This window comes from Gadus macrocephalus, chromosome 18 (genome assembly GCF_031168955.1).
Source record: "Gadus macrocephalus chromosome 18, ASM3116895v1".
Lineage (NCBI taxonomy): Eukaryota > Metazoa > Chordata > Actinopteri > Gadiformes > Gadidae > Gadus > Gadus macrocephalus.
This window is the reverse complement of record NC_082399.1, coordinates 12,827,338-12,854,601: the sequence shown is the minus strand read 5'-3', so window position 1 is coordinate 12,854,601 and position 27,264 is coordinate 12,827,338. Positions and strand designations below refer to the sequence as shown.

At 46.7% G+C, this 27,264-nt stretch overlaps 3 protein-coding genes across 6 annotated transcripts; 2 read left to right on the top strand and 1 right to left on the bottom strand.

The window, feature by feature from the left end:
- Positions 1-914: 914 nt before the first annotated feature.
- pus3 (pseudouridylate synthase 3) lies at positions 915-6,039 on the top strand. The gene is made up of 7 exons (XM_060036455.1): positions 915-1,056; positions 1,308-1,735; positions 2,109-2,413; positions 2,881-3,094; positions 3,313-3,422; positions 4,704-4,876; positions 5,693-6,039. The coding sequence occupies exons 2-7, from the start codon at positions 1,313-1,315 to the stop codon at positions 5,920-5,922; spliced, it is 1,455 nt and encodes a 484-aa protein (XP_059892438.1). The 5' UTR covers positions 915-1,056; positions 1,308-1,312; the 3' UTR covers positions 5,923-6,039.
- Positions 6,040-6,127: 88 nt separating this feature from the next.
- Positions 6,128-10,378, top strand: dcakd (dephospho-CoA kinase domain containing). 3 transcript variants are annotated; one of them, XM_060036457.1, is made up of 5 exons: positions 6,128-6,203; positions 7,407-7,522; positions 7,830-8,033; positions 8,270-8,357; positions 9,103-10,378. In XM_060036457.1, the coding sequence occupies exons 2-5, from the start codon at positions 7,411-7,413 to the stop codon at positions 9,386-9,388; spliced, it is 690 nt and encodes a 229-aa protein (XP_059892440.1). In that variant the 5' UTR covers positions 6,128-6,203; positions 7,407-7,410; the 3' UTR covers positions 9,389-10,378. The 3 variants fall into 3 exon arrangements, with proteins under 3 accessions (XP_059892440.1, XP_059892439.1, XP_059892441.1); XM_060036456.1 differs by having other exon boundaries at positions 6,160-6,510; XM_060036458.1 differs by lacking the exon at positions 6,128-6,203 and adding an exon at positions 6,509-6,608.
- An 8,618-nt stretch (positions 10,379-18,996) lies between these two features.
- LOC132446366 (C1q-related factor-like) lies at positions 18,997-24,578 on the bottom strand. Of its 2 annotated transcripts, XR_009522820.1 has the most exons (3): positions 23,161-24,578; positions 19,710-20,642; positions 18,997-19,679 (listed from the first exon to the last, which is right to left on the bottom strand). XR_009522820.1 is itself a non-coding variant. In XM_060036621.1 (2 exons), exons 1-2 carry the CDS (start codon positions 23,836-23,838, stop codon positions 20,463-20,465), a joined length of 858 nt encoding a protein of 285 aa, XP_059892604.1. In that variant the 5' UTR covers positions 23,839-24,578; the 3' UTR covers positions 18,997-20,462. The 2 variants fall into 2 exon arrangements, 1 of the variants encoding a protein (XP_059892604.1); XM_060036621.1 differs by having other exon boundaries at positions 18,997-20,642.
- Between the last annotated feature and the right edge of the window lie 2,686 nt (positions 24,579-27,264).

Genomic DNA, 27,264 nt, shown 5'->3' with positions numbered 1-27,264 from the left:
GCTCCGTTGTTCTCCACGTCGCTGAGATAAACTTCCGATAACAGACCCCCAAATTACTTATGCTTGTCTTTTTTCTGTTTAAATGACATTTAACTTTAAGGAAAGGCCTCCGGCAGACACCTGTCTTGTTATTTCGCTTTCTGTTTCCACCGTGCTGATAATTTAGCTATTTTATTTAGAACGCCAACAGCATTTTTAGAAGTAAACTTATGATTCTCCACTCCTTTTTTAAAGTCTGGAAGTTGGATGTCATCAAATCGAATCATAAGTGAGTGCCAAAGAGTCCCTGGTTCTTCTTTCAGCATCTACAACGTAAAAGGTCTATATTCTTTTTTTTGTGTTTTCATGTTGTCATTTAGTTATATAATTTAAATTGTTTTAATCCAGCTTAATGACTTTATGTAATAGTAGGCTATGTCTGCATAGTTTAGGCCGGTTAACAACAATTATAATCTCTTAATTATAAGGTTGTTACCTATAAATTCAGTTATAATGAATATAATTTAATTTGGTTATTTTATTTGAAAAAGTAGCCTTTTAGTGCTATTAGTAAGGTTGCAGCTACTTATACTTTTGATGCTACTATAACAACTTGTACTATTAGTAGGATGGTAGCCCACTAATAATAAGGCCTAAAATAAAAACAACTAGGCTACTGCTACTAATACTACAATCCTATACTGCTCAAAATACTACAACTGGTATTAACAACAACTTATACTATTATACTATACTACTATACTATACTACTTTTGATTCTAACACTAGTGTGACCAAAACCATTTCAAGTAGATCTACTAATACTGCTTCTACAACTACTACATACTACTACTTGAACACTCATTCTATCTGTTTAATTTGTAGGCAGCAGTGCGAGTTGAGTTTATTTTAAACTACTACTCCCAGCACTTTCTACCGGAAGTAGATCCGCCCTCGATATCTGTCCGACCACCGGAGTGCAGCGGCATGCTAGCAGCAGAGTAGACATGCCTTCGCAGACTCTTTAGGGATCCACAACAGCTTGTCTTTCTCCAATATTTTCCCTTTAAATAAAAGGTAATGTAACTCTCTTAATGTGTCTCCTACAACGGTCTGATAGAATGCAATCATACATAATTCTAAATTAAACACTGGTCTGCATCAGTCTGCTGACTTACGTGTACCTGGCATAAGTTTAATTTAGTTCAATATTTTTGCTGTATTGAATGGAAGGAAATTGCAAGGCAAACAAGTAAATTAAGAAACATAATATACCCCAAGTTGAAACTAGGTTGCTCATTGCGCTTTCCCGTTTCTGTTCATTGCAGGCACAATGTCGGACGAGCTGCTCCAGAGAGTTAAATATCTGGAGGAGGAGGTCGAGAGGTTGAAGAATCAGCTCAGAATGAATAATGGGTGCAGAGAAGAAGATGACGTGAATAAGAAGACCACACCAGAAACGCTCGACGGTCAGACCGAGTCAAAACCCGGTGTGACCATCAGCAGTAAAAAGACCAAAAAACACAGTAAACAGCGTCCGTTTGACTTCTCCTTCCATCCTCGGCGTCATGTGGCACTGAGGATCGCCTACCTCGGTTGGGAGTACCAGGGCTTTGCCGTCCAGGAGAATACTGACAAAACGGTGGAGGCCAGGCTGTTCGAGGCGCTGCTGAAGACACGTCTGATCCAGGACCGCCAGACATCCAACTACCAACGCTGTGGTCGCACCGACAAGGGCGTCAGCGCCTTCTCCCAGGTCAGTGTCCACAAGGCTAGGGCTTCAGCGCCTTCTCCCAGGTCAGGGTCCACAAGGCTAGGGCTTCAGCGCCTTCTAGTTTGGTCAGCGTCTACTAGGCTGGGTGGTCTGGGGGGTGGATGGTAACACAGCGGGCTTTATTAGGATTTTATAGGGACAGGTTATTTTCAAGAGAGTCTGATTTAATTGAATAATTTGTGTAGCACCTTAAGCATTCACTGTTTACCTGCGCTCACTTAGTGTTTGTGAGTGTGTCACACCTGCTCATTCTGGGTAATGTCAGGTTGTGCCTGAACGTTTACCTCACCGGCTACCACGGTGCAGAGGTCTGGTGGATGGTTCAGTTGTCTTCAAGGTACTTCTCTCCCGGCAGGTGATCACCATAGACCTGCGCTCCTCCCTGTTCAGCCCTGGGTTGGGCGTCACGCTCCCGGACAAGACGCCCAGCGGGACCTACCCCAAGACCGGGACCCCCGCCAAGAACAGCGCCCCCGCCGGGTCGGAGCTTGATTACCTGAAGATGCTGAACCGTGTTCTGCCGCAGGACATACGGGTGCTGGACTGGGCGCCGGCGGCCGACGGATTCAGCGCACGCTTTGACTGCCAGTCGCGCACATACCGCTACTACTTCCCTCGCGGCCCGCTGGATGTTGAGCTGATGGCGGAAGCGGCACAGAGGTGGGTAGAGTCTCCCCCACGGGCACATGTTAAAAGAGAGTGAATCTGGCAAACAAAACCATTCTGATACCAGGTTGTTATGCTAGTGTAGGGTATTATCCTCAAATGAATAACAGTAATGATTAGAAACTATGTTAAAAAAGACTCAGCTATTATGTTGTGAAGGCCTCAAACTACCTCCATACTGTCGAAAGCAATGGATCAGAACAGTGCTCACTGCTCAGTATTTACCATTTAAAAAGTTTGGACCCATATCGGCGGAGTTGGTGCCTTCCTGTACACAGCATGGAACAGCATCACTATTTATGTATTTACTATTTATATATACCATTAATAATGTATTATTACGCTGAGTCATTTCTAAATTAGTTTTCTTTGGACGTGTTCAGTTGTTACGACAGAGGTCCTGTGGTGATGGTATGAGCCTCCACACAGACATGCATTTTAAGCGGCCTCCATCTTGGCAGGTTTGTGGGGACACACGACTTCCGGAACGTGTGCAAGATGGACGTGGGAAATGGCGTGCTGCAGTTTCAGAGGACCATCCTCGCCGCAACCATCAGGCCTTTCGAAGAGAACGCCAGCGGCCACCCTGAAGACCCCCAGGCCCCCCGTGACCCCAATGACCCCTATGAACTCTTCATATTCGAGATCAAAGGACTGGCGTTCCTCTATCACCAGGTATCACGAATTGATCATGCTTCATTATGAAAGGGTTAGGGTTAGATTAACCAAATAAACAAGATCATGTTGAAAGATGCAAGTTATCAAGAGTATAACGACTTTGTTTTCAGAGCAGCTTGACTGTCTGGTAGCTCAAACTGCTTTATTGGAACATTCCAGAAGGAATGGGCAAGCTCCTGTCAACATCTGTCAGTCACCTTGTCCCCACCCCACAGGTGCGCTGCATGATGGCTCTTCTGCTCCTGATTGGTCAGAAACTGGAGAGCCCAGAGATCATCAACCAGCTGTTGGACGTTGGCAGTAACCCGCGGAAACCCCAATACAGGTAGTCTTAGCTTTGAATGTAAGAAAAGTCCTGAGGCCTTTAGTTGATGTTAAACCAGTGTTTTTTATGTTTATTTCATGCATAGTTAATTCTCGCCCGGGACCCGCTAAATATTATGTGCAGTAGAATAAGTAATATATTGTCACATTTGATCTCAAATTAGATAATTAACTGTTCACTATAAACTTCATAGTGAACTTCATGAAACTTCAAGTTCATTATACAGCATTCCCCTTTTCAGGTTGCAAAGATACTAATGATGACATGAAACGAGGGGGGAATCCTCGATAGACATTTAGCCGACGTCGTCATAATAGTTGAGTCGTTCTGGCGTGATAATTGTGTAACAGCGGGTTGCTCCATTATGATGATGGGTTTGCTAAATGAGGGATACCACAACATTGCCTGGCTTCTAGAAGGGGAAGCCTAAGTTATACAATGTTTTCTTTGTGGGGGTGGGAGAATGGCCAGGTTTTCTTCGTTTCCAAACCATTAAAGATGAGGCAAACTGTGGCAAAGGCAGCTTTCATATCATACCCCCAGCGCTGGGATAATGTTTCCCGTCTTCGGTACTCTGTAGTGCATCTTTGCTGTTTTGCTTATTTGTGTAGTGCTGCATTTGTTTGGAACGTGGAAATTAATCTTTCATATGCATTTTCAATTTGTAATCAGCTAAACGTTTCTACAGTCTCTGTATCGATGCAGGCTTCAATTCAATTCAATTTTCTTTATTTCGCCATGTACACAGGTACTAGGAATTTTGAATGGTATTCTCCATGCAGGCTGGAGCATTACAAATAGAACATAGAACAGAACAAAGGGACAAGACAGAACAACAATACAAGAAAGTACCAGTATGACCATGGAGGTAGTGCAATAATAGAATTGTTAAATAAATAAAGTAAATAAAGTAAAGTGCTGAGAGGAGCCATAAAGCTGATGTGCAAGGGCTGTTTATGAGGGCTATTGCTTGTGGAAAAAAGCTATTGAGGTGACGTGAGGTTTTTGTCATGATGGCCCTACATCGCCGTCCAGAGGGTAGACGGTTAAAGAGGCAGTTGGCAGGATGTGAGGGGTCTGCTGTGATCTTCACAGCTTTCCTGCGGGATCTGGAGCTGTGATCTGAGATCTGATTGGTCCCCTGCCACTACCCACAGTGATGAGCCACTGGGTTAAAGGGTTATACGTGTGCGCCTGCAGCCTTCGTGGCTTCAGAGGGAACAAGGGGTCGGGGTTGTTTCCCCCGCTCCTGTTGACCCTGCTGTGCTGCGCCCTCCCCAGCATGGCGGTGGACTTCCCCCTGGTGCTGTACGGCTGTGACTTCCCGGGCCTGGCCTGGCGGGGCGGCGGCGCCGAGCTGCACTGTGCCAGCGCCGCGCTGCAGCAGCAGTGGGCCCGCAGCGCCGTGGAGACGCACGTGTACCGCGGGATGCTCCGCGGCCTGGAGGCCATGGGTACGGCCCCCCCTTCGCCCAATTCACCGTTTAACGCGATTGACGTGATAGGTTTGAATCGCTGTTGTATGCTGAGGCTTTTTGTGTCTTCATTCAAAACCTTGAATGCAGTTGTAAGTTTCAGTTGGCTGATGTTTTGTTGCATTCTTTGTATAATGTTTTATATATATATATATATATATATATATATATATATATATATATATATATATATAGCAAGATATTCTCATTTGCGTTTGGCAATGAATACCAATCTGGCCTGGGGCGTAATTTATTTCCAAATCAGGCTTTATGTTGTTAATCAACTCCAGCCAATCAGAGGGATGCTCTTGCTCTCTGTATAATCGCCGAATTGAGTCGGAGGTAAAGCAAAAACAAATTCTCCTCTGAGCTGAGGATAGCCTTTTGTGCAGATTTCTGCTTATCTTTTAACATTGTAATTCTGTCCATCGTGGATAAAATGGTTTAGACTGCTACAATTAAACTAAAACAACTAACGTTTTTTTAATTCTACAAACTGCGGTGCTCCTTGTTCATCATGAACTGACACTCTCTCTCCCCAGCGCTGATTGGTCCTAGTATTTTAACATTCATGAGGCTGGTGTATATGTGTAATGTATATATTTTGTGCCTTTTTATGGTGCATTACAAGACTGTGAAGTTAGATTCAGAGGTTGGGTTTACACCTAATTTCATCCTATTCACTATTCTCTGTAATTTTCCCAGAGATTAGATGGTCCTACAATATCTTCTACGGTAGTATAACAATTCTACCATATGATAATTATTATAAGACCTGTCCATCTCCTTCCCCAGGCGCGGAGTCGTCTAAGAGCTGCTGGCTGGTGGAAGGTTCCAGAATGAAGAACTACAAGCCGCTGCTGGAGCGGCCGTGCTGTGAGAGCCTGGAGGCCAGGATCGACCACTTTGTGAAGAGAGGTCGTCTGGAGCGTGATGACGGGGAGAACGGAGGAGAAACGGTCCACAGGGGCAAGAGATCCAAACATTTCCATGATTCAGCACAACCTTCCACGACGAAACTATGAATTGAAATGTACAAAGCCGATGTTTTGATTTACCATCATGGACTTTCCTTTACTATTTTATGCAATACCATTGTATTTTATTTATAAAAATAAACACATTTGTTGTTTGGCCAGTGATTTTCACAGTATTTATTTCCGATGTATTACTTTGTTGAACGTTTGGGCACATTTATTTTTTACAACAAATGATAGGAACCATAGTCGACTTCTGCTAGGACCTACCAGAAAAGGTCGGAAGCTTTTTACCGGTGCACCCGTCAATCTGAGAAATTTGGCTGTCCGTAAGTAGTTTCTTTATGTTGTTTATCATTAACGTTACCGTTTATAGTTTCGTTTTTTAAGTGTTTTTAAATGTAATACCCTGACATGCGTCCAGTTTTGGCTTAACGCATTTTATCCATTTTACGTCTTCGGTGGTAGAGAGGACGACAGTAGTTAAAAATAGTCTTGTTGACTTGAACCATTTGTACCTTCTTAGTTTATTATTGTGTTAATATTTTAAACTGATTATCATCCCTTTCATACTGGGTCTACACGCATTTCCCTTATAATATCAACTGAATTCCGGACAATCCCACGTTTTATAAGGTGCAGAAATACGTCATTATTACCAGCGAGGGCGACCTCTTACTCGCTTGAGTACTCATTCATTAAAATTGCTCTCATCTTTTTCTCATCTAATTGCGGTAAACTCACAGATTTTACACTTCTACCTACATCTTGGGTCATACTATTTGTACATGCGTTAAGTGTCACAAAAATCAACGTTTGTCATGTTTGACAAATTTTTCTCTCAAGCCTGAAGTGTTACATGTTCAAAGTGATGTAAGGTTATGTTGCTGATTGAAGTTGCTCATAAATGCCAAACGTTGATTTCTTGTGAAACTAGAGGTCGCAACGTCCTTATTCGTTTGCACCTGCGTCATTATCGTTTACAAAGCGATGACTCAACAAAAAATATATTTATTCTGATTTAAATTAAATTGTTTGCTGAAAATCAGTGCATTGTAGTATCTATTTATCTGTTGACCTGATTGACATTATGGCAACAGTGAGGTAATTATAATGTCTTGTCCTGTGGTTCCAGCAGATGGCGTGTAAACATAGTTTATAGTTAGTGGAACTAGTCCCTAGAGAGAAATATATAGATGTTTTCTCTACTAGGATTTTGTGTTAAGTTTAGCTATTTTGTCAGTACTTGTGCATGTGTTCATGCTACTACATAAAAATGAAGGTGACAATTCTTAAAAAATCTAGTTTTAAATCCTGTTATTTCCCTCACCAGTTTTCAATGTGTGGTTCCTTCTAAACATTTCATTAAATGTGTGTTTCTTCTGAAGAATTGCATTTGGCCATTTGACCATGTTATTTGTCGACATCTTTCCTTGCACAGCATAGATGACTGAGGTTTTAATAAAACAAACACGTAAATGTGGAACTTCATGGATGTTAACATGTCTCTACGGCCACCCCTCTGACCCCAGGACCATGTTCCTGGTGGGCCTCACGGGGGGCATCTCCTCGGGGAAAAGCACCGTCTCCGCTATGCTCCGGGAGCTGGGCTGCCCCATCATAGACGCTGACCTGGTGGCCAGGAGAGGTGGGTCCTTCTGAACCACACGGCAGTGCTGTGCTGCCTCTATCCCGCTTTCCCCTACTACCCATCCCTCTCTCTCGCCCCTCGCTCTCTCTTCCACCATACACTCTCTCGTTCGTTATCCATTCTAAAGCACCAAGCTCCATGTTCTTACTCCAACCTTATCACAAGCAACCATGCTGCTGTTCAGTTCATCTTGACTTGAAAGTTATGGTGTGAATATTACCAAAATAAAGTGACAGCTAGGATGATGTACTATAACAATGAAGCAGTGTTGTGACTCCTCGGTGCTTGTGCTCGTGTGGCCCAGTGGTGGAGCGCGACAGCGCCGCCTACCGTCGCATCGTCCGCCACTTTGGACCCGAGGTGCTGCTGGAGAGCGGCGAGATCGACCGGGAGAAGCTCGGCCACATCATCTTCGCCGACGCCGAGAAGAGGAAGCTGCTCGACTCCATCACCCACCCGGAGATCCACAGAGCCATGCTCAAGCAGATCGTCTTCTACTTCCTGAGAGGTGTGCTACTGCAAAATAAAAGTTGGACACTGGAATGATACGGCTAGCGCCCGTAAATACAAGTTGAAGAAGTCCTCGGACTCAGTACAGTGCTACAATGGGTGTGGAAATTATTTGAATGGCAAAATATAGATATGCTTGTTTTTGTTTATGATGTTGGGGTTTATACCTCTCTCATCTTGTCGTCTATTGTCCTGCCTTCTCCTGTTATCTCTGCTCTGACCTCCTCTCCTCAGGCTACCGCTACGTGGTTCTGGACGTCCCCCTGCTCTTTGAGACCCGTCGGCTCACGCAGTTCCTCCACCACACCGTGGTGGTCTACTGGTGAGTTCACCACTACCTCACGCTACGTAAAGCTGCCGTACATTGTGTAACATGAGCTTACATAAGACTACTTTACATTCCCTTTGATCACATGACAAGTGGCGTTACACTTGGTGGTCAATAATGTAGTTTAGCACATACTGTAAATATTGTCTACCCCAACTCTCTGTAATATTGACATTAATTACAGTATTTTATTAACTCATAGTGTGTATATAGATATATACCATCTTAATTTGTAAATCATACTACCGGCACAGAAGACTTACTAATCCAGATGATAGTAAGTCTTCTGTGCACATTTCTGTTCCCTTAACATCGTTATTCAGGCTATATCAAATGCAACAGTTCTTAATGCTCTGTCTTGTTATTACAAAACGATGGGACCAATCAGTGCTAGAGAGAGGGGGAGTTTCAGATCGAGACGAAGCAAGGAGCTTGTAGAATTTCGATCAAAAATGTTAGATCAAATTTGACGGAATAACGACGTGCAGAGATCTTAACGAAACGCTTCTCTCAGGGGAGACGTGTTTGCTCTACCTCCAACGCCAAGAGCGTCACCTCAATGTGTACTATGATTGGATGGAGTTCTTAATACCACTTAAGGTTGCGCCCATATATGGACATCAATTCCTCCCCCCAGTGCCCAGCCTGATATTCAACGTGAAACACCAACCTAAACATCTGGATGGTCCTCACACACAAGACCCATCCCCTTAACCTCCACCCCCACCCTACCCTCCAGCGACCCGGCCACCCAGCTGTCCCGCCTCATGCAGCGCAACGGGCTCGACCAGGAGCAGGCGGAGCAGCGCGTGGCCGCCCAGATGCCCCTGAACGAGAAGCGCGGGCTGGCCAAGCACGTGATCGAGAACTCGGGCGGTCGCGAGGACACCCACCGCCAGGTGCTGCGGCTGCACACCAAGCTGGAGGACTCCATGGAGTTCCTGCCGGTCCGCGTGGTCGCCATGGCGACCGCCGCGGGCCTCGGCGGGGCGCTGCTGTACGCCGCCAAGCTGCTGGCGTCGTAGCGGGAGGTGTGTGTGTGTGTGTGTGTGGGGGGGGGGGGGGGTCGGGGGAGGGGGCGGAGCAACGTCTGCGGGATAGTCCGGGGGTTCGTCGAGGTCGCCCCACCATGCTGCTACGCGCTCGGTTCAGAGGACTTAGTTTAGCGTCACTAGCGTCACGTTTCTCACCTGCACTGAGTCACGATGGTTCGGTGACATTGGAGCGTCACTCGCATGCCTCCTACGGGCTACGCAGTAGTTCAGCCTCGAAGAGCAACCTAAACGGTTAGAACCACTGGAATAGATAGGACCCCCGCTGGCCAAACACTGGCTACTGCAGCTGGGGTTTTCTGATTGGCCCAGTTGGTAGTGATCAGAAACGGCAGTCGGACAGCAGCCTGGGTTGGTTGGCTGCTGTCTCTGGGCTTGGCTTTCAGTGTTTTAGGTCCCGTTAATGCAGTCCCAAGTATCTCTGACCTTAATGATTATAACAATAAACGAAAGGCTTTAGTGAAATAATCGGAAAAGAGTAAGAGATTTTTAATTGAAGATTATTGTAAAGAATATATATTTTGCAAAATGATAATCGTTGCTATGCTATGCAGAAACTATTTGATTGATTTCACAGTCATAAACCACCGTCAGAATCACTATTTGGTTTAGACGTACTTCCGATATTATTCATGTCAATGAATATGCCTTGGAAAGTCAGTGTATAGTATAAATATAAACACTAAGTAATTCTATTTTATTATCTGTAATATGACGACAAGGATTGTGAACACAAAACTAAATGTGACAAATTAATGTATGACGAAGCTGTAGGATTTAACAGAAGTTGTATTTATATCCATCACTTTGTTAAACTGCAACACCTTCACTTGTAAGTCTTGTGTTTTTAACACCATTTATTTTCAACACTTCACCTAGGACACACCTGAAGCTGAAAATTGACATGTCTGGTGTGCATACTGTGTTTGATAATTAAAAGTTATTATTCTGGTAAAACAATTAGGCCGTCATCCTTCTTGATCCAATAATGTTGCTTCTTATTTAAGCAATTGATCCCAGAGCTAGTGCTTTCTGAAGGATGTATTTGGTTGCTTGGCTGTGAAGGGTTTGTGGTCCTGTTGTAGCTCAGCACCTAGAGCCGGGCATTAACAGTGCCGGAGTCAGGGGTTGTATTTTACACTAGCGGCCACCTGCTCAGAATGTCTGTTGTATTGAAAGCAATAAGTATCCACCAAGTTGGTATATTTAATGAATGGAGATTACTTTGTAGACCCTGCAACATGTACGATTTGGCCAACCGCCCAAAAAGACCTATACAAAATAAGCGGTAGCCTATTACCATAAAACTGTGTTTATGGCCACTATTATAAGACATAGAAATGCACAGTCCCTCCCAAAGGTATCTTCACTCCTCCACCCCTCCCCAAAACGCATCACCCCACTAAATATAGTGTCAATCCTAATGTTTACAGGGAATCTGTGCAGCGCTACTTCTTTGTACAAAGTGGTATTACCAGACGGTATGAGCCTTACTTAAGGTAAAAGCATCCGCCACACATTACACAGACGTCTTTGACATTATATTATAACTGTTGAATATTATAAACCTCACCTCCTGCTGAGAATTGTAGTTAACTGCTGTCTCAGACTAATAATCAAACACGTTGCACCGTTTTAAGGGTCACCCACTACAACAGGGACTCTTCCCTCCCCCCCTCCCCTTACAGCCAGAGGGACAAAAAGCCTGATAAGGAGTAGCATGGGGGAGAGATCTCCCCCTGGCTTTGTAGAGCTTGAGAAAGATGATGAAAAGAGGTTCTTCATCAGAGGTCGGTGCTCTGATCTGGGTGGAAGGAGGTGATGAAGTGATGCGTGGTGACCAGGGGATCAGGGGGGCCAAGCCAGCCGGAGATGCCTTCTCACGCACACACACACATGTACATAAAGACAAACTTATAGACATACATACTTAAACACACTTGTATGCATGCACATAAACATACACTAATTGATATACTTGCAAACACACACACACACATTCTGAGTTTTTTTCACACACACATACGGTTAACAGAACGAACAAGCTTCGGTAATAATGCAGGAAGAGAAAATAATATCACACACCATCGCACACGGAGGAAACCCTACGAAGGGGCATCCCATAATGAGCTCTGTTCATGCCTCTCACACACATTTTCACACATATCTACAAACCCGTGTATAAAAGACAAAAACACGCATGCATGAACACGCACACACAAATCCACACACTCACACACACATGAGCAGACACATAAACAGACATCATAAACTCAGACATCCCAACTGTCACAGTATTCACTTGACCACACATTGGCAGTTGATGGGCAGGGGGCTATTCTTAGAGGTCTGTCTGCCCAGCCAGCAGGCCCTGTCCCCTGGCCAGCCGAGGAGCTCAGCCAACCCCCTCATGGTTCTACTGGTACTGGGTCTGGTGGATCTCGCACCACAGCCCACTGATGTTGAGCCAGGCTGGCAGAACCGGTGTCGGTGTGTCCACACTTTTTGTCTCAAAATGTTAACAAGGTTTCAAATATTCGATGAAATTATGTGCTATTTGGTGGAAGCTTTTATCCAAATTGTTTCGCATTACAAGTAGTGCATTCGTTGAATCCAACAGCACAGGGGAAACGCAACAAAAATAGAACGTTTTTGCTTAACGAGCATAAAATGCGTTTCGCTTTTAATAATTTTCTTGTGCTTTTGCACATCGTTCTCATTCATGGTAACCCTCATCCGTGTACAATTTGACGATTTTAGCAATTTTTTGAGGTACATTAAGCTTTGTTAAGTAGTTGTCAAGCATCTTATAACCTCCATATAAACCTTGTCTGTTTGGAAGGGATTCACAGCGAGACACAAACCACATCTCTCAGGCCTGCTACTGGCCCTGGTACCGGCTCTCCTTGAGCTCTCTCCATACATTTTATGTTGACTTTATAGAAGATTTTATTTATTTTTTTGGGCTTCGGATTGTGTACTAAGGTCACAGAATGATCTCCACTTTATTTATCATGCTCTAAATACACATGAATTGATCAATTGCCTGTTTTTGAGCCTGTTTAATAAATACCCGTTGGGTTTTGCCAGTGGAGCTGGCCTGAACTAGTCCTGAACTATGTTGAGAACTGATACTGTATTTTGTTGTACCTAAGTCAATCATTCCGTCCTTACCGTATAACTCCTCTTTTGGACTCACAGTAACCCATGGCCAGTCAAACGTCAGTAGCAGCCGCACCACAACGGACCCGGTACCCCCCCCCAGCCCTGGGCATCGCCCCTCCATCGGCGGGCCCTGGAAGCCGTTGTTTGGAGGAAGGGTTGGCGGATGGTTTGGAGCCACAAACCCCCTTGTTCCCTGGCGTGTTTTTCAATGGGATCAAGGTGGGTGAAGTCAGGGCCCTTTCAGGCTGAGACCCCGCGGGGGGGGAATCGCTGTGAGGAGACGCTGGGCGATTTCACGCACAGCGTCTCTGCACACCGGGGTTGGTGTCATTGTGGTAGCAGCCGTAGCTTCACTTGTGCTCACTGAGTGCAGTTGACGGCTTCTGGCTGCTCAGCCGTGCTCCGGGCTGTAATGTACGGCAGGATGTTGTGGTGTGTGCTGCGTTGGTCGTCTGCGAGGGCCGTTGGGTGGAAGGAGTGCTTTGATTTCTCAGCACCATGTGTTTCCCAGAGGAACAGAGTGTGCCGTTCCCAATGAGCTTATTGGCCGTGGAAACACAGGATGTTGACAATTGGCGTTTTTGTGGTAATCATTTAAGCTGGTACACCATGTTTAATCGTTCGTAGAAACCCCTTTAGCTTCTTAAAATTGAACTTCGGGTTTAATCTGAGGAAGACATTAGACAACTCACTTCCAAACGCTCAATTTCTTTTTTTTTCTGAATTGTTTATGGTTTCTTTTCCTTCTTTTACTGTATCACAACGGGACGATTCTTCCTTCTGCGCTCTAATTAATCGTATCAATCGTATCGCGTTGCGGCTGGTGTTTTGCCGCGTTGCTTGACCTAACAGAGAGGGTAATTGCATCGGTGATGGTTACACATTGAGAGCAGAGCCGTGCGCGATGGGAGTGTCTTCCCGAACCGCTGCTGTCTGCCGCCGCTGGAGTGGCTCAGATGCGAGCCGACACCATGGATGATAACTCCTGCTAAATCTGCTGCGATGCTGAACTCTGGCATCTCATGGTGACACTGGAGCAAGGGCATACGAGCGCACACACACACCCATATAGATACACAAACAAAGACCCAAACACACACACACACACACAATCATTCATACACACACATGAAAAACTTGCAAGCATGCAAAGACACCCACAAATAACTCACACACCAATGCTAACACAACAATTGCTGTCCGTGGGCACCATCATACAATCACTCACACACACACACACACACACACACACACACACACACACACACACACACACACACACACACACACACACACACACACGCATACACAAAAGACTCATACATGCAAAGAAACAAAACTACACACAATTACAAACACACACACATACTAACTCTCACACATACACACGCTATATAACTATCAGTCGCCCTCCCGCACACACACACGCACGCACACACACAACCATTTACACACACACGTGTGCGCGGCGGGCAGTTGTCGCGGTTCATTTGTGAGGCGGCGTTGAGGTGATGAGACAGGCGGTAAGCCAGAGGAGCGGGCGCGGTCACATGACTCAGGCTGTCCGGGCACATCAGCCCCCGCACTGTCAGCCTACTGAGGAGGACTACCCCCGCACCCCCCCCCCCCCCCCCCCCCCCCCCCACACACACACACACACACACACACACACACACACACACACACACACTGAGTCAGGGAATACGCCCGGACAAGGCGTTGCTACTGGCGACCGTCACCAGGATGCCAAGGGAGGGGAGGGAGGAGACAACACGGCTGACATGAGGCTTGAAAAGGCGTAAGATCTAGGGGGGGGGGGGGGTGTTGGGGTCAAGGGGGGGGGGGGGGGCTATGGAGGGCTGGGGGAGGTTAGACTGGTAGGAGAGGGGGGCATGATCTTATGATTTCTGCTGTGAGTGTGTGTGTGTGTGTGTGTGTGTGTGTGTGTGTGTGTGTATGAGTGTGATCTTTTTATGTGTCTGTGCGTGTGTATGTGTTTGCGTGTGTGATCTATATATATATGTGTGTGTGTGTGTGTGTGTGTGTGTGTGTGTGTGAGTGCGTGTGTGCGTGTGTGTGTCATCTTCAACATCCAGTCCAGACTTAAGGCCACCACACACCGCGTCAAAAAGAACGCCCCCCATTACTCCGGACGCACCAGCCCAGCCCACGCCGCGCCGCCCATAGGCTTCACGCCACTGTTCTGTTCCCTATAGCGTCACCGCCCCTGTAAGTGCTTTCTTAAAGCTGTTTGGTTCATCACGACTTGATACAAGGTCCTGTACATATGGAGATGGTTGATGCACCAGATGAATAATTCCACGGTGCAAAAATAGTGAGCAATGAAAGTAAATAAAGTGCCTGACCGTACATAAAGTAAGCACAATGAGAGGATCATGGTCATCAGGGCCATATATGTAGTCATAAAACAACTGGTATGACGTTATGGTAGCCTATACCGACTATGTTTGTTGATCTGCTTCTTTCAAAACATATCCCAACGGTGCTGCAGCGCCCCTAGCTTCCTATTGGTGCTAGGGGCGGCTTTTGACTTGCGTGAAACGCGCACCGCTGCGCTTCGGCACCGGCGTGTGGCCGGCTTTACAACCCAATTCCAATAACCTTTGTCGAGCTACAAGTGGTTAGTTGGCCCTGTCTCTCTGTACGTGTTTATAGACCTGAGAGCAGCTGGTAATCTGCTGAACAATACCAGTTTAATACTAGCATTGTCTGCTGGGCGGTATGAGGCATGTCCTGATTGATGTGATTGGATGAAGAGGAGCTGGAGCCAATCAGTTGAAGGGTGAGAGGCAAAGCGGCATCCAGCCAATCAAGGCATTGTTCTCTTAAAAACCTACCGGCATGTTCCAAACGGCATGAATACTTGTTTACTATTTCCTCATTATGGGATCCAAAGCGACCTACGGATACATTCAGATACCATCTGCCGGTCGATTTGGTCTTGGAGTCAAGTACCCTAATCTGGAGCTTTCACAGACTGCTTGCTTGTATGTTTTGAAAAGACCAAGACAGGAATTGTAACTCGTTTTATATAGCAGGGATTGGCTTTTATCTGTTGTTAGGCTTGTTTTTGGCATCATGCTGATTGTGTGTGTGTGTGTGTGTGTGTGTGTGTGTGTGTGTGTGTGTGTGTGTGTGAGTGAGAAGATGTGGGTGTTTGAATGCATGTAATTGTGGTGGAAGCCAGCGAGCGCTGAAGCGACCGACAGCACCAACAGATAAAGCCGCCATCTTTAATTTGAATGTTCCCGCTGCGGTAAGTAGCGATGCTAAAGATAACAGTAGCAGGGCCTCATTACCGTCACGCATTATACGCTCACTAGAGCTAGCATCCCCTAGCCACTCATGGACTGTGGAATGTTCAGAAATTCATACACACACACGCACACTCACACACAAACGCATAAATTCTCACACGCACACTCACACACAAACGCATAAATTCGCACATACACACACACACACAAACACACGCATGCACACAGACACACACACAAATGCACACGTATACGCACACACACACACACACACAAACGCATTAATTCATGCATGCACACACACGCACACATACATGCACGCTAAACAATGTTTCTATCTGTAAAGTTGCTATAGCACTAAATGACATGCACACGCACACACAGCCAGACGCACGCAAACAGATTCATTCATGCATGCACACACACACACACTCCCACACACTCAATCACTTACGGCCACTCTGGAGCGGGCTGATAAGACACTTGCCCGGCCCTCCTGTAAATGTCAGGCCAGCGCTAACAGTGTTCTCTGATGACGGGCAGCCGGCCGATCCTGAATGAATCTCCTGTTTAATTCAGCTGCGACACAACGCCGAGAAGAGCTGACCTGTCCTCAGACAAGACGAGCTCCTGGGACGTCGTCCCTCCCCCCCGATCCCCCTTCTTCTAAAGCCCCTTGGCAAGAGATTGAGCTTCACACTTCTAATTGATCAACATTTAATAATGAAATGATCGAAAAAAACAACTAGACCTTTGCTCTATGTTTGGTTTAGTGGCTCATGCCAGCAACCGAGCTACAGCGTACCTTAACGGTTAGACTTGACAACAACGTTCAACTGAGGTTGTTTTAGGGTCTTTGTTTTGACCACGAATAACAGGACAGGGCTACCCAACGACTGAATCCACCATATAACGTAAGCTACATCCGTCCGGGTCATCAAACTACGTCCTTGTGATTGTTTTGATTGAGAGACACCCCAGAGGCAGAACCCTCATTTTATACCTTTTAAAGGAATGGCCCCCAGGGGCCAACTCCGCCCCTCACGATCAGCTTTTAAGGCTCTTCATCGAAAAACAAACGCTCGAGCATGTCATTAGAGCCATGTTTTTGTCACGCAAGTTGTCTGCCGAGAGTCTTGCTCCTCCCTCCCCATCCTCCTCCTTCTCTCTGTGCTGCATGGATGGCCAGGGAGGGAGGATGTCTACCAGGAGAGGAGAAGAGTCCTTTCCACTTGAACTGTTTGCAGCAAGTAGCAATCTAGATCCAGATAAGACTGTAGTTAACATCACCCTGTACTCATTTCATGCATACATGTATTCACACACACACACACACACACGCACGCACGCACGCACGCACGCACGCACGCACGCACACACGCATGCACACACAAACACGCATGCAAGCACCCTCAAATACACACACACGCACGCACACACACACACAAACACACACGTACACACGCACACATGCAGGCAATCTTGAATACACAGGATGCAAGTTTTCACTATTACAAGTGATACAAGGACTCTTCTTGTTGTTTTCTTCCATCCTCTGAGCTGATAAACACAGCGTTGGAACACTCTCCCACGGCGGGGAAGCCAAGTAAAGTTGCGACACTGTTGTTGGCCCCGGAGCGATTGGTCATTTCTGAAGGTTTTCTCCAGTGCTCCTTCTCACCGGCCGCGGGCTCTTGTTCTCTGACATTGTGACATGAGGTCTCTCTAATTTGACAACGATGGGCTCATCCACCCTGGAAGGAGAAAGCCGCCACCGCTGCCCTAGCGCGGGGCTCCCCCCATGGGCCGGATGACCTCCGCGGCCAGGGCCCCTCCGCCTCTCGGCCTTAATTGGGTCTGGAGGAAAGTGCTGTCTTTAGACGAGCAGGCTCTGACGCCGGGCCGCGGGCTGGCAGAGTGCTCCTGCTGCAAATACATTCCAGATGACTCGCAGAAGCTTCACGGCGCGGGCGGACGTGGTGTGTACAGTGTGTCTAGGTCAAATTACTTTGTCTTTATTTGATTGAAATGTTTACCTTTGTTAGACGGTGGTTGTAGATTTTGTGATTGCACCACAAACAATGCGCACAGTGTGGGTTGAAGAGAAGTGATTGAAATAGCAGTTGTTACTCTATGTAAACGTTGTATTCTTCCATAGCTATGGATCGTCTAAATTTCAATAAATATCATATTTCAACTCAAGATAATAATCATTGATTTGGCATGTTTACAAGTTTTCACAAGTTTAGCGACGCTCGGTGGAAAAGCGCCGATGGCCAAACTTTTCTTCTCTGCGCGGAAGACTTTGAAATCAAACAAAATGAGCGAGAGAAGCCGTGTCTGCACTCACTCAAGCTGTTGGTATATATATATCTCCCCACCACTCCCAGAGCCAAGTCTCATAAAAACCACCGCGTCTATTAGCTTGTAGTTCGGAGCACCCCTCCCCGTGGGTATCAAGCTGTCTCCGAGGCTCCCGTCAGCTGGAGCCTTGACTTTGACTTGGGTTTCACGTCATTTCGCAGTCCCCAAGCCGGCTCAACACAGCTGGTTGTATGAAATAGGCCTCCGACAGCACACCACCAGGAGGACAGAGCCGGCCATCCCTCTGATTGTGATCGAGGCACAATTATCTTTGTGAGTCTTTTGGCATTTTGATCATCAGCGCATTGATTGGCTCCTGATCTGAAGGGGTTTTGATTGGCTCCTGATCTGAAGGGGTTTTGATTGGCTCCTGATCTGAAGGGGTTTTGATTGGCTCCTGATCTGAAGGGGTTTTGATTGGCTCCTGATCTGAAGGGGTTTTGATTGGCTCCTGATCTGAAGGGGTTTTGATTGGCTCCTGATCTGAAGGGGTTTTGATTGGCTCCTGATCTGAATGGGTTTTGATTGGCTCCTGATCTGAAGGGGTTTTGATTGGCTCCTGATCTGAAGGGGTTTTGATTGGCTTCTGATCTGAAGGGGTTTTGATTGGCTCCTGATCTGAAGGGGTTTTGATTGGCTCCTGACCTGGTCGTATTCTGATGGCTGATTAGCTTTACATTTCTCTGTAAGAAAATCACAAAGGTTTGAATAGGGAGTTGATGAATAAACAGCTGACTTGATGGATTGATCAATAACAACACGTAAATAAGTGACTGCCAATTATGAGACCCTATGTTTATTAGCGAAAGGCATGAACATTGAAGAACAGATTAGAAAAAAAGACTACGTTACATTTGATTTCTCATCAAGCATAGCCATTTGTTCATTGTCATCGTCACCATCATCAATGAATACAATAAAATGTATTTTTACTTCCGAGGTCACAAATGAATAGATTTATAAATCACCTGTGATTCTCTCACACATTTAGTATCATTAGAGTAACGACCAACAGCAATATTAATTTATTACACACACAAATAAATATATATATATATATATAGACTTCTCTGAATGTGTTCATACATCAATTATCAATTTCAAAATGTACAATGTTACCCACCTGCACAATATGCAAAACATAACATCACATGACATGGTGTTTCCAGGTAGTCACAACAAAAACACAAGCAAACAACATTTTAGGAAAGCGTCTGTCATCCTAAATGACCATCCGCGGCAGCGTGAGAGAATGCCTGCTCAGCCAGGCAGGTACAAGGAGGACGCGTGGGCGCAGGGATCCACCGCTAGGATTCAGAGTGACAGCCCGACTGCCCGACTGACGATGACGGTTGGTCTTTTTTACCCTAAAATCCTGGCTTCAATTCTCTGTCCACCCATCTTATGGCTCACGTCATTCCAGGTGGCCCGCCTCTCCCTGTCCACCAATAGCGTGGCTCACCTATCTTTCTCTCCCCCAATCATACGGCTTGCGTCTCTTGATCCACCAATAGAGTGGCTCACCTCTGTCTCAATCCACCAATAGCGTGGCTCGCCTCTGTCTCAATCAGCCAATTACACGGGTCTCCTCTCTTTCTCCCCCCACAGAGGCAGGCACGCTGTAATACGTTGTACTACGACGTATGGGTGATAAGGAACAGCACAACGCTTGAGGCAGACGGTTACTACGAGCAACGGATGGCCGCCATGAATAGTCCCCTGCACCCGACATGACAATATGTTTCATTTTGAATATGAATATGTAGATATCATATTTTCAATAAACTGCCCTACCCTCGTTGAGAGTAACGGGATGTATGAAATAGCCTCCCCTTCCTACCCCCTCCCTCACCAAATAATTTGAATATTTTTGCCTACTGGACCATGATAGGTCTGGCCTAGTTCTGACATCACACATTTGAGTTATACAGGCACATCACCCACAACGTCCAGGAAGCACAGAGAAGCTGTCCATCTGTGTTAGAAGGGAAGGGGGGATAAACGTTTCTGCTTTTGAAAAAATCTGTCACACCAAACGTCATGCTGCCGAAAGAAAATTCACCGCAAAATAACACTTGTGGGTTTCCGAGTGCAGGGGGCTCTCTTTTGAACAAAGACAAAAACAAACATTACATAACGGACTGGATCGGTGACTAGGGACAACGCCCAACCTGCCTCGCCAGAGAGCCGAGTGGAAGGCAGGAAGTGGATGTCGGTGGATTTGGCCTTTGGACACCCCCTCAGTCTGTGAAGAGCATGAACCCTGAGAAGGTGGAGTACTTGTTGCTGTTGCCCCCGTGAGCCTTGCCCCCATCCAGTTTGATGAAGACCTCGTCCCCGGCGTCCAGGTGAAGGATCACGCTGTTGCTGGCGTAGTCGTAGCTCTGGTCCTGGTCCTGGGCGATGGCGCTGGCCCTCACCTGGAGAGAGACAGGGTTAGCACCGGGTCGCCTAGCAAGCGCTAACGCTGGCGACCGAGACCCCCGTGAGCGCAGTACCGCCTCACTGTAGAGATATCGATGCAAAGCTTGACGCGTGAGCATTGTAGCCAAGTCGCTTTGGACACATGCACCTGCTAATTTACTTTCAAATGGAAAGATGGATGTGGTGACGGTGAGCAAGGAGGAGGAGAAGATGGGAGGGGTAGAGTGACGTACACAACACCCTTCTCAAGTCATTGTCGGCTGTTTTTAGCATTAAAATCCCTTTTTGAAATATGATCCAAAGGGCAGCATCAAACTCTCCCTCTGATGCCCGCTGCAGGGCGGAAGCGGTCCCTATTCTGGCGAAGGGTTACCAGTCGGGATGCCGTGCTGAACCTCTCGCCGACCTCTGAGGGAGGGCGCTATCAATCCCCCTCCTCGCAGACGCCCAGACTGCCGCGACAGGTTGCGGGCAAAGTGAGAACCACGAAGGCCGGTCTGCAGTTGTAATTAGCTCCGTGGTGCCCTGGGCCGGGGACGGGGCTCACAGAGTAGGACACGTTCAACCCTGTGTGACAACGTGATGATGGATGTCAGGGAGATGAGGGCATCTCTGCTCTGACCTCTTTCTCCTCCCCCTCTTCCTCCCCCTCCTCCTCCTCCCCCTCCCCCTGCTCACCCTGATCTAACCCTCTTACAAGTGCCAACCCTGGCTATAACCCTTCCTCTGTCGGTTGGTGCATATGGTTGCTGTGGAACGGAAAACGCCGTAGGGACACCTTTTATGGACAGCGTCGGTAGACGGGATTTGGGTTGATTGAATTTAACCTGTGTAGCCATGAGGCTAATTTGTGTTTAGCACGCTAGCAGAGTGAATCACCAAGCAACTACCCCTTATTATTTTTGAACGGACCTTTAAACGCAGGGTTCAAAAAGTATTGGTGCCCTTAGTACTTTTTGGTGTTGCCGTAGTTGTGTTGGTTATGGGACTTCAATAATCAACCAATAACCAAACACTTTGATAAGGAGCCGTTTGAACTGAAAGGGGTGAAACTAGATGATCATTAGGGGTCTGCGACTCTAGAGCAAGGATGATGATGATGACGATGATGATGATGATGATGATGATGCTAAGATTGTGCAAATTAATTGGCCACCACCTTTGTTACAAGAGGATGAACCATTTTGCAGGAAATAATAGTTGTTATATGTATGGACAGCTCTTTTTAATTATTTCTGATGCTTACAACCTTTCCACCTGGGATAAATATTAACATTATATTACCGTATCTAGCCATGGCAGCACAGACAGTTTTATTTATCATAGGTCTAAAATGATTAAATGAGACTTAATGAGATTAAACAAGACCAAACATCCCTCTCATTATAAACCTGTTTGGAGCGCGTGACTTCCAGCATAATCAGTCCGTCCACCACCAGACTATTTGGCCAATCTCCTCGCTTCAAATGGTCTCCGGGCTTTGATTGACATGATGTTTGATCCCGGGCTGCTGCACCCAGGGCTTAAAACATATTAGAAGACATGAATATGGGGAATTTGACGGTTTCATATATTTAAAACCTTTTACAGCGGGGTGTCAGGGGGGGGAGATATCTCCCAGCAACACCTCACGGTTTGCGTGAAGCGCCCTGTATTTCAAAGGGCACCTGCTTTGAACCTGGCCGGCCCGCGGGCCCCGTTTTGATGTGTGCCAAGTTGAGATAGGGGCATGCTCCCTCTCTCTCTCTCTCTCTCTCTCTCTCTCCCCTCTTTGCGGTGTGCATGAGGGGAGGTGTAATGGATTAGCGTTGCAGGGGCTGACAGCATGCCACTGGGCATTGTCATCGCGTGGTGTAGCACCAGGCTAACGTGCAACTCGCCCATCGCTGCACACATGATCGCATGACTACTCACGGAAGACTTCCACCACACTGCCTACTCTACTGCACTCCTCCGATCTATCGGTGCGGGGTCACTGCAGCGCGCAAATCAGGCTCAGGCAGTTGTAATGTAACGTGCCCATTAGAGTTATTGTTTGTAGCTTGAAGAGCTTTCACAGGGGAAGTCCCTCCCTCCGGTTGAAGTTTGCTCTGGTCAAGTGCACAGTTAATGAACACAGCCGCTACTTATCGGGAAAAACGTCAGAAAACATGAAAACAGTGAGCTCAGTTTATGGAAAGGGGTAAACCTAGACAAGTACTTCTACTTTCTCCATCTGGAAGTATTGACTTGCTGTGCTTGTACAGAATATTGATAATTATCCAAAAAAATATGTGTTTTTGGGGAAGAAGAGAGGCTAGGGCGTTTGACCCCCAGCCTAACAGCGGCCGTTTTGACCGGTAGGCACCCTTTGAGCAATACCCATAACAGTCATTGATGAGCTACCTCTGGATCAACGGTGTGTGGCTTTAGATAAAAGTGTCTGCTGAATGATTAAATAATGATAATAAGTCAACAGATCTGAGAATGTTGAATGAGGGCTAAACATCAAAGGAAGGGAAGACTACTACCCACCAGGCCGTTCTTGATGAGGTCGGCCCACATGCTGGTCCCGTCCCCGCCCCTCATCAGCACGTTGTAGATGAAGAAGTAAGTCCCGGGGATCTTGCAGATGAACTTCCCCGAGGGGCCCTGGAAGTTCTCGCCGATGTTGGTCACCACGTCGTCGAAGCGCAGCACGTCGTAGCCCTCCTGCGGGTTCCGCAGGCCCGCGTAGAACGCCACGCGCGGCACGGTGCTGTACGTGGCCGCGCTCACCGGCCCCCGACCGCCCACCGCGCCCAGGACCCCCGCCCGCACCACGTCCACGCCGTCCCCCGGCGGGCCCTTGGGTCCCGGCGGACCGGGCTCTCCGGGCGGTCCCGGGGGTCCGGGCTTACCGGGGCGTCCGTGCCTGCCCTGCGGCCCGAAGACTCCGTAGGTGGGCAGCGGCGACGGGCCCGAGAGGCGGACGGCGTCCGAGGCGTCCCGAAGGTGGTTGTCGTCCAAGGGGGGGTCTGTCGTCGCGCCGCCGCCGCCGCCGCCGCCGCCGCCTGTTTCCATGACGCCCGTCTCCGTGTTGGTGAAGGGGTCGCAGACCATCTTGCAGGTGCCCAGCATCTCAAAGTGCGAGGGGGTCTGCTCGGCGTCCCCGGCGGCGCCCACGGAGCTGACCAGCACGGGGATGAGGACCACCAGCACCAGCACCAGCATCACCCCCACGGCGGCCACCACCAGGGACTTTCTCCCCAGGCTGAGCCGCGACCGGGGCTGGGCTGCCAGCGCAGAGCTCTCCGGGGGGGGAATGGTGGCGCGTTGCGGGGAGGCGTCCGGTCGGAGGAGCGCGGAGGAGAGAGGAGAGGAGAGGAGAGGAGCGAGGTGCTCTCCACAGAGAAGCAGCGTGGAGACAAAGCCAGCCTCACAGAGAAAGAGGGAGAGAGGTGGAGAGAGGGAGAGAAAGTGTGTGTGTGTGTGTGTGTGTGTTTGTGTATGTGTGTCAAAGTATAAGTGTGTCGTGTGTGTGTGTGTGTTTGTGTGTGTGTGTGTGTGGGTGTGACACAGGGCAGCTCTGTCAAAGGAAGGCGGGACAGAGGGATGAAGAGGAGGGAGAGTGAGAGGGAAGGAGGAGGAGAGAGTGAGGGAGAGATGTTGGGAGAGGAGAGATGGGAGAGAGGGGAAGGGAGGGAGAGAGTTGATGATAAACAGGAGTGATAGAGAGAGAGAGACTAAACAGGGACGGAAGAGGGGCGCCACAACAGTTGGACCGAGATTAAAGAAAAGAGGGGAGAAAGAAATCAAGAAAACAAGAAAAAGATCGGTCAGAGGAGGAAGAGGAGGAGAGATCGGAAATGGAAGGGAGGAGGGAAAAGATTCAAATGTAAGAGACCATAGATATGTGGAGAAGAGAGGAGAAGGGACGACTCTATATGAGGAGAGAGGAGAGGGGGTCGGGGAGGGAGAAGGAGAGAACTAGATGGTATTTCCTCCTAGCAGATTTGAGGAGATGGAGAAATGAGGAAGGGAAAAGTGGGGGGAGAAGATTGCCATGGGATTGTTGCCCATGGGGTGGATGAGTTAGAACATACACTCTCTAGAGCAGAATGTGGAAGGGTGTGTAGAAGTGTGTGTGTGTGTGTGTGTGTGTGTGTGTGTGTGTGTGTGTGTGTGTGTGTGTGTGTGTGTGTGTGTGTGTGTGTGTGTGTGTGTGTGTGCGTGTGCGTGCATGCTGCGTGCGTGCGTGCGCGCGCGTGTGTGTGTGTGTGTGTCAAAATAATCTTACCATATCAGATTCAAAGATCACACACCCGCACAACCTGGCACACAAAAATAAACATTTTGCGTGTCAACATATCGGTATTAATGTTTGTATATAATATTAGTCCTGCTTCAATATTAGGAACTGAGTGTGTGTGTGAGTGCATGCATGAGTGTGCGTGCTTGCGTGCGTGCTTGGGTGCTTGCGTGTGTGCGTGCGTGCGTGTTTGTGCGTACGTGCGTGTGTGTGTGTGTGTGCCCAAGCTTGTGTATGCGTCAACTATGGTCAGTTAAAGTGCACCTGGAACATCTCTATCAAAAAATGACCAGACTTGTAATGAATCTGATTTTCTTTTATTTATTATTTCACCTTGATGAGGTGTGTGAATAAGACCTGAATCTCAATGTTCTCCATGACATTTGGAGAAATGCTTTCAGCAACTCTTGTACTTGTATGATACCAAAGCATGACAGTTTCACTTACCCCTGTGCCGTTATCTCTCCCCCAGACAGCACCATGGGCTGTCTGCGTATCTCTATTTAGCTGCTCCCAAGCTAACCATTAAATGACCTTACCTAGCCCAGCCTCATCCACTCGCTCGTGTTCGCACTCTCAGACGCTCTAAAGACTTTAGTCCACTCTTCTTTTTCTCTCCTTTCATATTTTTTTGTATTATTTTGTCCCAAAGAGAGATATGATATGTTTGAACGATGGCCTAATCTCCCTATTTAAATTAAAACAAAGATTACATCCATAAATGTTAAAGGTTGAGGTGTTAGGCAGATAAGATTTAATTCGATTTTCCAAATGAGACATTTGAGAATAATGCCAATTCTGTCTTTTTTTTTGTCGTTTTCCAAGAAAACTTGTAAACACATTACACAGACATTGCATTGCATTACATTACAAATTGTTGGTAAATTGAGATGTCTTCAGGTTTAAAAATCATTTTAAGAATGGTTGCCTGTTAACACAGGGGAATTTGTTTATCATTCAGAACAAATAGATTTGTGATAGTAGTTTGATTTATTAAAAGTTAGAGTTGAAAAGTGACCATGAGTTGACTTTCAGAGCAACTTCATAAACAAATCCTTGATCTGTGTGACAGATACACAACCCTTGTCTAGCTGGAGACTTTGTTTAGGCCAGCAAGGCAATGCAAGTTCTTTGTTCTCCACACCGAGTCCCACGCATCATGTCTTAACACTGCCCTCTTCTGGATGGGCATATTTCCTTAAAACAAATATATATATGTTAATTTAACTCTACACATTTTCAAACCAAACATAGACAGTTTATAATTATTTTCACATCCAAAAAGTCAATTTAAAGTAGTTTCCAACAGGCATTTTAAAGGAATAAATAAATTATCTCATGTTACCTCAAGATGTTAACGTTCACAATATCCGGAGGCAAAAGAACACATTGACAGTGAAAAGAGAAAAAGTAAAGATAGATAACACCTTTCAAACGTTTTATTTCCATTTGATATGCTTATTGTTTGACACTTTTTTGCATTTGTAGTATATCAACTTTAAAGTATTTTATTGTCGGATGCAAAAAACTGACTGGGCACCAATATTCTTATGATAATTTGCCAGCAATACCTATTTAGGGCATAAAACTCTTGAACGAAAGAGAACGCTGAACCACAATACTAAATAACATATAAATATAAAGATAAATACACAAGAAAGCAATAACTATATTATAGGGTACAAGCATAATAACAATTTTATCCAAAATCAAGTTATGACAGTTGCACGCAATTATGAGGTTGAATATCAATTATTAAAGTATTTAGGTTAAAACGGTTATAATGTGAGCGAATGTAAGAAGCTTGATGGCTCTAGATGAGAAACTTTCCTTCAGTCTGCCGGAGAGAGACAAGATGGACCAGTAATGTGTCCATCTCAAAAAAGTCTGTAATGAGTCCTGAGAGATTTCCTGAGCCAGGGTGTGTTGGAGGTGTCCTGGAGATCTCTGCCAATGATGTGGTGTTCTGCAGTCTTGTCAACCCTGCCTAGCACCTTACGGACCTTGGTTGTGCAGCCCCTGTACCACACTGAGATGCAGCCGGTCAGAAGGCCCTCAAAATTGCACCTGTAAACGTTTCGGCGGACGACTGGATCCATACCAAACTTCCTCAGCCTCCTCAGGAAGAAGAGACGTTTCACTTCTGATTTTACCACCTTGTCTGTGTGGGCCGACCAGGTAAGTTCATTGTTGATGTGCAACCCAAGGAACCAGAAGATGCTGAACCCTTCCGCCACAGTTCCATTGATGTGATCGGGGAATGCTCCAGCTCCCTTTGCCTCCTGTAGTCCAAAATCATCTCCTTTGTCTTGCTGATGTTGAGAGAGAGGTTGTCGTCTTGAGGCGAT